Below are 12,247 nucleotides of genomic sequence, written 5' to 3'. Positions count from 1 at the left end.
CTAGCCAATGCCAAAATAGGGAGCATTTCTAGTCCGTATGCCTGCCACAAGGACACGTAACACTAACGCCAATGCCAACACCAAATCCTGCAGCAGGCACTGTCTCTGCTCTGTCTGTTTAGCGTTCAGCACATACGTGTACATATGCATATAAATACATACATAGCTAGGCACAGCCTGGATAGTTGGCAGACACGCAGATGTGTCTTACATACATGTATGCATGTTTGTATATATATGTGTGTCTAAAAAAATGTATGCAGCCACACCCACAAAATGGCAGCGCCCCAGAAAACTAACTGATTAAATTTATGTGCCTTTTGCATACAAATTTCACACGTAAATTCATTCAACGAAATAAACAAAAATCCCAACACCAAAGTGTGGAAACATAAGAAATAATAATAAGTTAAGCAAATTGGGTGCGTTATTATTAAGTATACACAGAAAGCAAAAAGCGAGTTGCGATGGCTACGGCATGCTCTATAAGCAAAACTAAATTGAACGAAAACTTTTCTGCTCCCAAACAGTGTTTGGCTAGACGTGATTCAACTTTATAAACTCACATAAACGTTGCTTCAATTTTATGTATATGTATTTAAGTTAAGGCTTTTGTCGTGTTCGGTAGATGAGCTGTCTGAGTGAAGCAGTCTCTCAGGCAACTGAACAGGAAGGTTGCCGGTTCAAATCTCACTCTAGTGTCTGCATGTAGTAGCCAGTGCTGTGAATATCCTATGCTATTACAAGCGTTATTCGGCTATTGCAACCGCCAATCTTAAGGGCATATGTAACTGACACAGAAACCTCTTCTACTTATTTGGCTACACCATTTCATTAGCTGGCTTTATAATGGCGTAATGATTGCCCTGCTTGGGATCTAACAAGGCTTGTTCTATGCCTTAATCTATGAACACGGAACCACACTTACTTGTTGCTGCTTCTGTCCCTCTCCATCTATTGCTCTCCCTTCACACTTTGATAGTATTCGAGCGGGTGCCATTGTTTGTGGTGGCCCTATAACAAGCCGCGCAAAGCAAATAACAAAACAAAAAAAAAAAAAAAATAAATAAATAAGTAAGAATGTTCTAGTCATGAGTGTATGACCAAAAAATGCCCTGTGAGGTTATATGGCTATAAGCCTAAAAGAATGAAAGTGTTTTTTTACAATTTGTTAAAATTGCATGCACATCAATTGTTTGTATCTTAGTTTTTGCAATTGCTTTGATATCAAAAACAATCTAGTTTCGATAAATTAAATAAATAGACAGGTGCAAGAAATCTACTTTTGAAAATTGTAAAATTGTGCGACACCAGGCTCAAACTAAACAAGCATATTTTTTAAAACAGCGAGTTAAGCCAAAAATAATTTTTGTTGAATAGAATAGCTTAATATACCCTTTAACGCATGCACATGATTAAAAGGTATACAAATCCGTGGACGCCGTGCTGTGATCTATGTAGATATATCTACTGTATGTTTTGTTGTGGCTGTCGCTGTCGCTGCTTACAAATCCGTGGACTTTATGCTTGAAGTATTTGCAAATAAGAAGTACGGCACAATTTTCCCAAAAATTTGACAGCTCAACAATGACAACATAAAAAAAAACAAAATGGAAAAAAAGAAAAGAAAAAGAAAAAGCCAAAGACACCGACAAGACAAACAAGGAGCAAGCTGCGTAATTGTGTGGTTCTTGTGTCAGCAGTAGTATGTATGCACACTTTTGTGTTTGATATGCATAATTGTGCTTATACGAGCCAGATCTGAATATATATATATATATATATGTGTGTACATATACATGTAAGTGCGTACAGAACGTGTAATAAGGAGGCATTACAATGCGCTACGCACCGTCACGTCAAGCATATCAACATCAGGGTTGTCGCAAGCCGGCGCAATACAGGGTGCTACAATGCATGAGCCCGACTGAAAACATGCTTAAAACTTTTTAAAGTGCTTAAGATCCTTTATATTTTGTTTAATGAGAGATTCGTTTGAATATATTTTATACATGTTTTAGGGGCAATCACACGACGTTGACGTTGTGACAAATGAATTATGTTGAAAATGTAAATGGTATCAAAATTGTTTGTGTAATTCGCAACAACTTCAGGTTAAATAATAACCATACGTCAATGCATTCGACCTATGGTTTGTTGGTCTCGACGCTCAGACAGTGTTCTGTCTATTCTGCATTTTCCAAAACTACTTCTGCTCACTTTCGACCCAAAAGAAAGCTGAAGTTGATAAGTCAGTCAGTGAGTCGGTACGTCGGTTAGTTTGACTCTCAAGCTATATAGATTGTGCTCTGTTGATATAGATATATTTAATGTGTGCGTCACCCTGTATGAACGAATGTATTCTTGTATTCACATATTTTCTGTGTCTTTGTGGGCGTGTTAAAGACGAATGTCATTTCCATGCGACTTCCGCTGGCAACAACTTGGCTTTTCTTCTTCTCACCTCCTCCCTAGCCCGCTGCAGCCCAGTCGAACGTCCATCAGTTCCCCCTCGAACGTTGCCCTGCGTTCAGTCTCCTTATTGTGTGGCACACTTTCAGGCTGGTTTACCCGTTTCGCACGCTTCTCATTATTTGGAAATGGCAGCAGCAGTAGCAGTAACAGCAGCAGTAGCAGTAGCAGTAGCAGTAACAGCAAAGTCCACAGCAACAGTTGCTGCCATTGTGTTGAATGGTTGCCGTTGTTCGTGTTCTTGTTCTTATTGTTGTTGTTGTTGCCAGTTGTTCGCGTTGTTCTTTTGTTATTGTTTTCCATTTTTACAACCATTTTTATGTGCTGGAATTACTGATGGGCTTTGGGCCTTGATGGCTTTGCTTTCGTATAGTACTTATTCCAGTAAGTATATTACTCACAAGCACTCACACACAATCACACATGCACACACACACACACATATACATTAATATCTGTATTTATATGTTTATGTATGTGTATATTCAACTTGTTGCTTTTTCATTTCAACTCGCCATTTGCGTTGATTTTTGTTTGGCCTGGCTTGAGGCAACTTTAACCTTTTTTCCCTGGTGTGCAACAAAGTGAAGCGCGGCTATATAATCAAGGCAATCGTTTATGTGCATTTTAAATGGAGGCACTACAATTTCTTATTACCAATCCCCCGTGCTTTTGGCTGTGACTGCGACTGCGACTTTAAATGCCATTCGGCCGGTCTGTCAGTTCTTGGCGCGCGTCCAAATTTAATTTGCAATTTGTACGCTTAAAAAAATGAATAATTTCAAATGTTTAATAGTAGATTGTAAATTCCATTTGATTTAGCTAACAGCATCAACAATTTCTGAGGCAGCAAAATTAAGTTTTTAAAAAAACTGCTCGCATTCTATATACCCCACGTTAGGTCCTTTGAGAGCGTCAATTTAACGGAGTCCTTGAGCTTGAGCATGCAGTGAAATTACTTTACAAAAAATTGATATGAATTAAGCATCCAAGTTCTTCTGCAAAAAATGAAATACCTTAAGCGTATAAATTGCTCTTGAGTTTTCGAAGTTTACATTGAAAATGCTTAGACGCCAAAACTTGATTTTTTAGCTGAGTTCCAACTTAAGCTATGTGATTCGGAGAACCACCTAATTGATAAGTTTAAATCAGTGCGTTTTCTCAAGATAATCTTCTTGGAACTTTGCAATTGGAAACTGAGTAACTGAGAACTGACAACTGAGTAAAGTGACAAAGACTTGTGTATCTGACTCAATAAAAGCAATTCACTGAGCAGAAAACCAATGAAAATTCTTAAAGGGATGAAATATGTAAAACAAAATGCGCACACAGCAAATGCAAGAAAATTAAAATAAAATTGAATCGAAGACTATTGGTAATTGGTCACGATTTTCGCATGGATTGCAAAATGTTTGCACATGAAAAAATTTTGCTGATGTACGTAATAAAATAAAATGCCAAAATGGAAATTTTTGTGCAGCTTTTTTCGTAGCTATCGCATAATAGCGTAATACATTTCTCTGGCCACGCCCACACAGTGGCCAACTTCAAATGAGTTTTTAAGAATTGGCTAAGCTTTTATTGCGTTTAAAGAGTCCATTTTGTGCGCTGCGTAGTTAAATCTGAATTCGATCTGTTTTTGTTTGTTAAGCGTCATCAATTAGAAGCAATCAATCAATGTGCATAATTTAATTTCTCATTAGGCGCAGGGCAACAAGTTAAACAGCAACAGCAACAAAAAGAACATCAACAACAACTGCGCCAAGCCACAGGCAATCATCAATTGAAGTTCATGTTTCTTTCTCTGGCATACAATAATATATTATATATGTGTTTACAGGACGAGCTCTCTGATGCAGACACATTTTTATTCCATTGTTGCCACGCCCAGATGCCGCATGTACCATGTTTACATTTATAGCTGCCCATTAATTGCTGCGTATCCGTTGACGTCTTCATTTCTGATTGATTCATGCTGTGCTATTGTTTTTCTTGGCTTTTTTTTCCACCTTACCCCGACCACCTTGACTTGTAATGGCCTTCGCTTGCCAAACGTTAAAGGCAAGCAAAATGTTAATAACTAGCGGGTATGGCCCGGCCTTGCCCGTGTCACGTGTGCTATGAAATTAATTTTCTCAAAAATGAAAATAATTTTGAAACTGAGCGGACGGTAATCAAACAACTTTACTACTAACGTTTTCCGCCATTTTACCAATCGCTAAAACACGTATTCAATATCTTCTAATGTAGAGCTTTGAAAATAGGTTTGATGCAGATCGGACACAACTTAGAGTTCACAAAAAAAAAAAAAAAAAAAAATTAATCCTTAAAAATTTATTTTCCACTTAACGAGCTTCAATTTTTTGAAACACGACTCAAATGATTTTTTATGTAGATCCCCCGAAATGAATTTGAGGTCGAAACGTCATCCACCAAATCTTTGACCCCCATTTCCAGCAAGAAGGGATGGATTTTCCAACAAGTGCGGAACACCCTTCAAATGAATTTAAGGCCAATCGGATGGTAAACACAAGAGTTTCAACCATGCGTTTTCGCGATAATTCCATACTTGCGGGTGGAATTTCCCGAAATCCTGTCTTACGTGCATCTCCATCACATGAGGAAACCAAAGTAAAAATTTCATTTCCTTCTAGCTGTTACGGCTTGCGCTGTGCCTTGATCAGCAATCAGTCAGTCAGTCAGGACGAACAGTATTATATATAGAGATAATAACGTAGCGTATGTTAGCCCGTATGATGGACTGCCTGCTACCCTGTGCCCATGTTTGATATATCAAACAAATAAAGTCTGATATATTCTGTGACAAGGTAAAGAAAGCACAGCTACATCGACTGAGCCTGCTGCTGGTATTGATAAATATTCGCATTCTTTATGGTCGGAGAGATTGTCCGTTGCATATGATTTTGATTGGTACAGGGTACTTAACAAATTTGATTCACCTGTTTCTGTCACAGCCACAACGGGTTGTCTCAGACTTGCGCAAAATACCTGAATGCTCCCTGGGGCGCCGCTCAACGGAGAAACATTTAAAGTGCCATTCTGACCCGCATATATGACCAAAGTGCAGCTCAGGCACACGCCATACGACCGAGGCCATTATATTAGCTCATATAAGTACTCACGTTTATGTTAATAAGCTGGTCCAGAGAGTTAACGAGACTTTGGCCGTTTCTGTCCAAAAACTGTCCAAACTGCTTGGCATCAAAATCTTTCGCAAATGACGCGGTGTAAAAAGCATAGAAAAATATGAGAAATACTTTAAAGGTAATCACCAAACTGACCTGCTTTCGACAATCTATATTGCGTTGCTTTCAAAACTATTTTTATTGAGCACTTGTGGCCAAAGTGGACCCATTGCATTCCTATCAAATGAGCTGGCATCGTTTAATATACACTCCAATATAGTGTTCAAATAAATGACAGTTCCGATGTGTGTACATTAATCAATAATAAAAAAAAAATACGTATCGAATTGAGAGAAATCCACTTGGCGCAGCATAACTTGAATTTAACACAACGCTTATCACGCATACGCCGCATTGTACAGTCAAATATTTAGTCAGGCACATACCACACACACACACACACACACACGCGCGCGCGCGCATTTATTTGAGTGGAAGGAAGTGCCATCAATGCGCTGCGAATTGCAGCAGAGCTCTCAAATTATTTGCCATCAAATTCTATTGATTTATTAATGCCGCTCATCATTCGACAGTTCCCATAAAGTTGACAACGTTATCCGTGGCCATATCGAATGTTCACCGGGCACCCGCATTGCACGCATTAATTTTGAAAATGTCTCAATAAAAATCAATATCAAATATATTTTTTACTTTATGGCTTTATTAAGATATCGTCGCTTTGGTAATAAAAAATAAAGATTGTCGCATTGCCCTCGAGTGAAATTCGTTTGAAATTGCTTTCTCTACAAGTTTTTGGCCAATAACTTGCAAAAGGCTGAACATTATATGAAATATAAAAAAAAATATTTATATTATAGATGTATATTGCGCAACATTGTTAAGCTTTAAAATGTATTTTCACAACAACCGTTACAGTAGATTGACATTTTTAAAAATTCTTTAATTTGCGAAGCCAAATCGTGTCAAACAGTTGACTAAAAAAAGGGTGCTGAAAAACGCGAAAAAACAATATTTTATATTATTCTATTCTATTTTCTTTTTTTGTTACTCGATGTTTTAAATTCCTTTTACTCTACTTTTTCTTCTTCTCGATATCTTTGCTATGTGCTCTCTTTCTCTGTTTCTTTCATTACACTCTCCCATTTAACGCCCTTCTATGCAGTTTTCATTTGCTCAAGTAATGCTCATTGCTTAAGTGAAGCCTCTTTTTGAGTCGTCTAAAGTTTTGAGTGCTCTCAAACAAATGACAAATTGCTCTTGTTTATTATACATATTTAGCCATTAAATATTGTCGTCTGCCTGGCGCCGTAGCCTATTGAATGCCAATTGCTCCATTTGTTTGCTTAGCTCTTAAATTGAAAAGGTCTCTGCCACATTTCTGATATTACCACAAAAAATGCTGAAGCATATGTGTAGCTTCAGGTAAACAATAAGCCAAGTGTCATTCAGGAATGCAGCAGTTTTAGTCAAGTGTTGTTCTTTTGCTCTGTGTGTGCTGTTGTTGAAAACTTGATCAAATAGTTGTGCACACACTTGGGTCTGTTAGACAGCTCATTTAGCTCGCACGCCCGAGAGTATGCTTCACAATTTTAATAATTTATTAAGGTAAAACCATTTTTGGCTTTTTAACGTAAATTGACATTGAGTGGCAAGTGAAATTTGGGTTCTTGTTGCTATTGTCGCTGATGTAGTTGTCGTTGTACCTGCTCTCGTTGCTGTCTATGGCAAGTTGTTGAACCCATTCACCTAAGCTCGTGTTGCTGTTGCAATTGTTTTTTTTGCCTAACACATCGCTTGACGTATCTATGGAAACGCTGACAGTTGTTTTTTGTGTTGCCTGCCAACAAGTTTTTGGCTTTTAGGTTCAATCTTTCGACTGTGGTTTGTCTTGGCCTGAGTACGCACTGGTTTGACTTCTGGTCTTGGCTAATGGCTCATTCGGAATTGGTTTGGCTTTAAGCCGAAGCCTCAAAATTGTCGGAATTCAGCTGCTAATGGAATTATGTACAATTGTACAAAGATTAACTTGAATATAAGTAGCTTGCTTAATATGTAGCTGAAAGATGTTATTTTCTAGACAGACAGCAAGTCCATTTACTGAACATTTAACCAATTGTATAAATATTTATACATTTGTTGAAAAATAAACTGAGCGCATTTCCTGTATACTGTTTTTAACTGCATATGTTTTAATTTGGGCTTGTCTTAAGTTAAAAATCGATATTATCCAATTAAACATATGCCTTATATGAACTAAAATAAGTTATTTTCATTGCTTTCATTCAGACACATTAAAATGATGTTTACGCTGCTATTTATTTATATTTCTGAATAAATAGTCTTAAGGTTTTGTTGACCTATTCAAAATATTCATGCTCCTGCAGTGCTGTGAATGAATCAATATATTCCTCTTGATAGTCAAAACCATTATGATGCACATCCTTATTGGGATAGTCCGCCATCCTGAAGTGGGAGTACATCAGCAGCCAGGGCAGCAGCAGCCACCAGGTGAACCCCGGACTCTTTCCACTTAAGAGACTTAAGCTCCCAATTGGGCACATTTAGTTGTCGCTGCGGGTGAGCTGTCAATGATACCAACTCGAGCTGGTCCCATAAATGAGAGCGCATGAACGGCTCTGTGTCCCATATGTGGGTCAGTTTGTGCAGCTGCCGTTGGGGTTGAGCAAACTGCGTTATACATATATACATACACACATACATGCAATTCTCAGAATGTGTCTTACCCATATTTATGTTAGCAGGGAAAAATCATTCCTTTGTTGCATACTTTAAGGCGACACTGATATATTCTGCCGGCATTCTAAGTGATTTTTTTTCTTTTATTCGAAATTCAACTGTGATTGAGCGCTTGACCCGGGCTAAACGCACTTTAAGGAAGAGAAAAAATTATAATTATAATAATAAATATAATAAAGCGAACTCTAGACAAGGGCCAACGAATGAACACAACAACAATTACCAATGTTAGAGGGTATTTGTTGTGCTCGTAACAAATGCACATTGTTTAATTGTTTTAACTTATTAATTTAAATTAAATAATAATAATAAAATAACTAATTAATTGTCTGCATTTACCTTTTTCATTGCAGGCCAAGAACTAAGCGCCAAGTGGAGCGAAATTATGCTGTTGCCTGCGCCGCGAATTGTAGCTTAAGTGGGCGTGGCGTGGTATTCATGATGCGACTTGCGAAGCTGACGCAAAGCTTAACGCTCAAAAATGCAACGCAAAAGTGCACGGATCCGTCGCACACCAAGGTTGACGGGGGCAGGGGCGGGCAACGAACTCAACTCTCAAAACCGATTCCATTTTTTTGTTTAATTAAATGCATGTGTTTGGCCTCATTGTTACTTAAATCGTTCTCTTTTGCATGCAGCGTCACGGGAGCAGCAGCAGCAACGGTGCGGGGCAGAGTATTGGTAGCGGTGCCAACGTTAACGGCCTGGCGGCCACAGCGGCAGCGGCAAGAAGCAGCAGCAGCAGCGGCGGAAGCGGCACCGGCTCCGGAAGTGGCAGTGGCAGTGGCAACACCAACAGCAGCAAGCGCAAGTCAAAGCCAAGGACAAAGTGTTTCGGTGGCACAGTGTTTCGCTGTTGCCTACCTTGTCGCGGGGGCGGCTCCGCAGCCCCCGCCACAAGTCCGCCCCAAACACCCGCGCAGACACCGGACGAACTGAAAACAAAGACACAGACAGCAACTCAAGAGACGCAGGCACAGAGCGAGCTGCCGCAGCAGCAGAAGCAACAGCAGCAGCAGCAACAGCAACAATTAGACACAGACTTGGAGGCTTGTCGTGCGGGCGAAAAGAAGCATTCGCTCGCCGATACGATTGGCACCTCGGTGACCACGCCCATTTCTCTAAAGACACTCATCAACGACGTTGACGAGGATTTGGAGCAACAGCTGACCGCAGCGGACATTGCAGCCGCCAGCTTGGCCAGCGGTTTGGTAGCCAGGCGCGCCGAACCCGAAACACTCAGTGACGCCAGCGTCTCACCCACCGTGGTGGTGCTGCAGCTGTCCAGCACCGTGACAGCTAGCACAGCCCCCAGCCTGACCCTGCCAGAAGCGACCAGCCTAACGACAGTAACCACAGCAGCGGCGCCAACAGCAACGCTGCTAGCCACAACTACCAGCGTTTCCTCAGCATCGCCGTCGCCCAGCGCCGCCTACACAGTTAATCAACAGTCCAGCAGCAGCAGCAGCAGCAGCAGCGCTGCAGGAGCAACAACAGCTGCAGCTGCAGGAGCAGCAGCAGCAGGTGGACAGCGTTGCAGCTGTCAGCCGCAGACCTCACCACTGCCGCACATTAAAGAAGAGGAGGAATCCGAGCATCAGCAACAGCTGCAACACGCCAACAACCGCCAGTTGGGCAGCAGCAGCCCGGTCAAGGGTCTTGAGGAACCGCTGCCGCCCATTACCATTGCCGGCGGCGGGTATTGCGGCAGCTGCGAGAGCGTGCATCACAGTTCGGGCACCTCATCCTCGGCAACGGCCGGCGGCAGCGTGCAGCCAGAGTACGGCGGCGCCTCGACGCCCTCACCGCGCATCAAGCTCAAATTTCGTAAGCCGCACAAATCGTGTTGGTCGCGTATTGTGCTCACACCGATTGGCAGCACCGGCGGCGGCGGTGGCGGTGGCTCATCCTCGGCCACAGTTATTGGCAGCAATTCAAACGAGACATTGGCCTCAAGCGGCAGCACCGGCAACACCAACACCAATACCAACAACAGCAGCAGCGTCAGCGTTGCTGCCCATCATCGTTTGGCCTCGTCTTCCGCCTCGGCACTCGCCTCGCATCCCAGCAACTCGCAGCTGCTGCCCACCACCAAAATGCAGGCCGAACAGGGCTCCATCGGTGATCTCCAAAAGTATCACAGTCGCTACCTGAAGAACCGTCGTCACACCCTGGCCAATGTCCGGTAAGTACTCAGCCAATCAATATATATATTTAAGTAGCAAGTATTTCCAGCCCAGTCCGGTCCAAGTTTTTTGCATTCAATTTTTCCCATTTCTCAAGAAGAGGTGAATTTTTCCCAAATTAATTTATGTGAAAATCTTTACAAATTAGCTCATATCCCAGTTTCGCCCATTCAACCACATTTTCTAACCAAGAAGATAATCGTTTACAATGCAAAAGATCTGAATGAATTTTCAGAAATGTACTTGAAATTGAGTTAACAACCGCAATTTGTCAATTCCAATTTGTCGCCTACATTACCACCAAGAAAATTTTGGGCGGACTTGCCAAAAAGCGTGAAACATCTCTTAAATGTATATGAACAAAGAACTTAAGCTTGAGGCCGATCGGTTTTTTTGACAAAGGGTTTCCTTGATTTCCTCATACTTTAAATAATATTCGATATATATCGATATTATTTAAATTGAAATCGATATCATGGCAAACATGGTACTCAGCTCGTCGTCGAGATCCAGAATGTACATATACTTTATGGAGTTGAAGATGATTGCCTCTGCCTGTTCCCCTCTGCCCACATTCAGCCTTTATGTTTATAGCTTGAGTATTAATGTATGCTTTAATATTCAATGTGTTTGAGTTTTATAGTATTTCAATTTAAGGAAAAAGTCTTAAATGTTATAAAGCATTGTGTGCCCAACAGTGTTGTGAAATGCAGCGAGCATTACTTACGGGCTAATTACTTGGCCAACAAAAGCTCAAGGTCTCCTTTATAATTCAGTGTTGCGAATTTCGCCAAGCCTGTAAATAAAAGCTTTAATGCCAAGTGGAAACGCAGCTTGGAAGATTTTAAATTGTATTTTCGTGCTCACATTTGAAATCCCCGTTTTTAAAGATGTCGGAGTGAAGTATATAAAGCCGCGGAAATGGAGTCGTGCGTCGGGCGGTGGGATGGAGATGGGGCGCTCGCGGTTTTAAAGATGCTTGGTGGAGATTATAAGTCGAAATGCACGCGGTTGAAGTCGCGTCTTAAATATGCTAGTAATATATAAAATAAATAATGCTCCAAGCGAAAGTTTGATAAAAACTTCGAGTCATACGGAACACTTAAAGTGACGCCTAGAGTTATGCAATACTTTTTGCACAGCTTCTGCTGCTGCCTGCTTCTGGCATTGTGCTGACTTTGGCCTTTAAAATTGACTATGAACAGCTCGCGCCGCTGTTCAAAAAGAAAAAAAAAAAAAACAAAACAAAACTGGAAAGGCGAAGGCAAGAGAGAAAGAAAGAATACCAAAACAACAAAACCAAAACGAAAGCAAATAACATGAAAATAAACGGAATCCAAACAAACGCAACAATATTATTATTTAATTTGTCAATATTTAGACAAATGCGGCGGCGGCTGCTTAAAGCCAAACTCATATATTTTTTTTATTTGTGGCAACGAAACGCGTCAACTCGAAACGCATTTGTGTGCCGGCTACGTGGCGTATGCGCTATTTATCCCTGAAAACCAAACAAAAAAACAAACACTGCACAACGAACTTGGCTCAAAAGTTTCAGAACCAACCAATTAGCGACTTACAATCAAATCAATTTGCAGTTAGTCAACTTAATCGAATCGACAAAGTTAAGTGACACAAACTTTGGCCCGAACACTGACATCAGGG

At 40.8% G+C, this 12,247-nt stretch overlaps 1 protein-coding gene across 5 annotated transcripts in view; it reads left to right on the top strand.

The window, feature by feature from the left end:
• dnc (phosphodiesterase dunce) overlaps positions 1–12,247 on the top strand; it is a 210,619-nt gene that overhangs the window by 56,653 nt on the left and 141,719 nt on the right. The window contains exons 2-3 of one of the 5 annotated variants that reach the window (XM_032440245.2): positions 8,750–8,915; positions 9,035–10,581. In XM_032440245.2, coding sequence (XP_032296136.2) covers positions 8,835–8,915; positions 9,035–10,581 — 1,628 coding nt within the window. In that variant the 5' untranslated portion in view covers positions 8,750–8,834. Of the gene's footprint in view, positions 1–8,749; positions 8,916–9,034; positions 10,582–12,247 lie in introns of those variants that run through there. The other 4 variants (XM_032440239.2, XM_032440240.2, XM_070211237.1 and 1 more) reach the window with 4 other exon arrangements.

The sequence above is a fragment of the Drosophila virilis genome, chromosome X (assembly GCF_030788295.1).
Source record: "Drosophila virilis strain 15010-1051.87 chromosome X, Dvir_AGI_RSII-ME, whole genome shotgun sequence".
NCBI lineage: Eukaryota > Metazoa > Arthropoda > Insecta > Diptera > Drosophilidae > Drosophila > Drosophila virilis.
The sequence above is the reverse complement of the archived record's forward strand: the minus strand, read 5'-3'. Positions and strand labels throughout refer to the sequence as shown.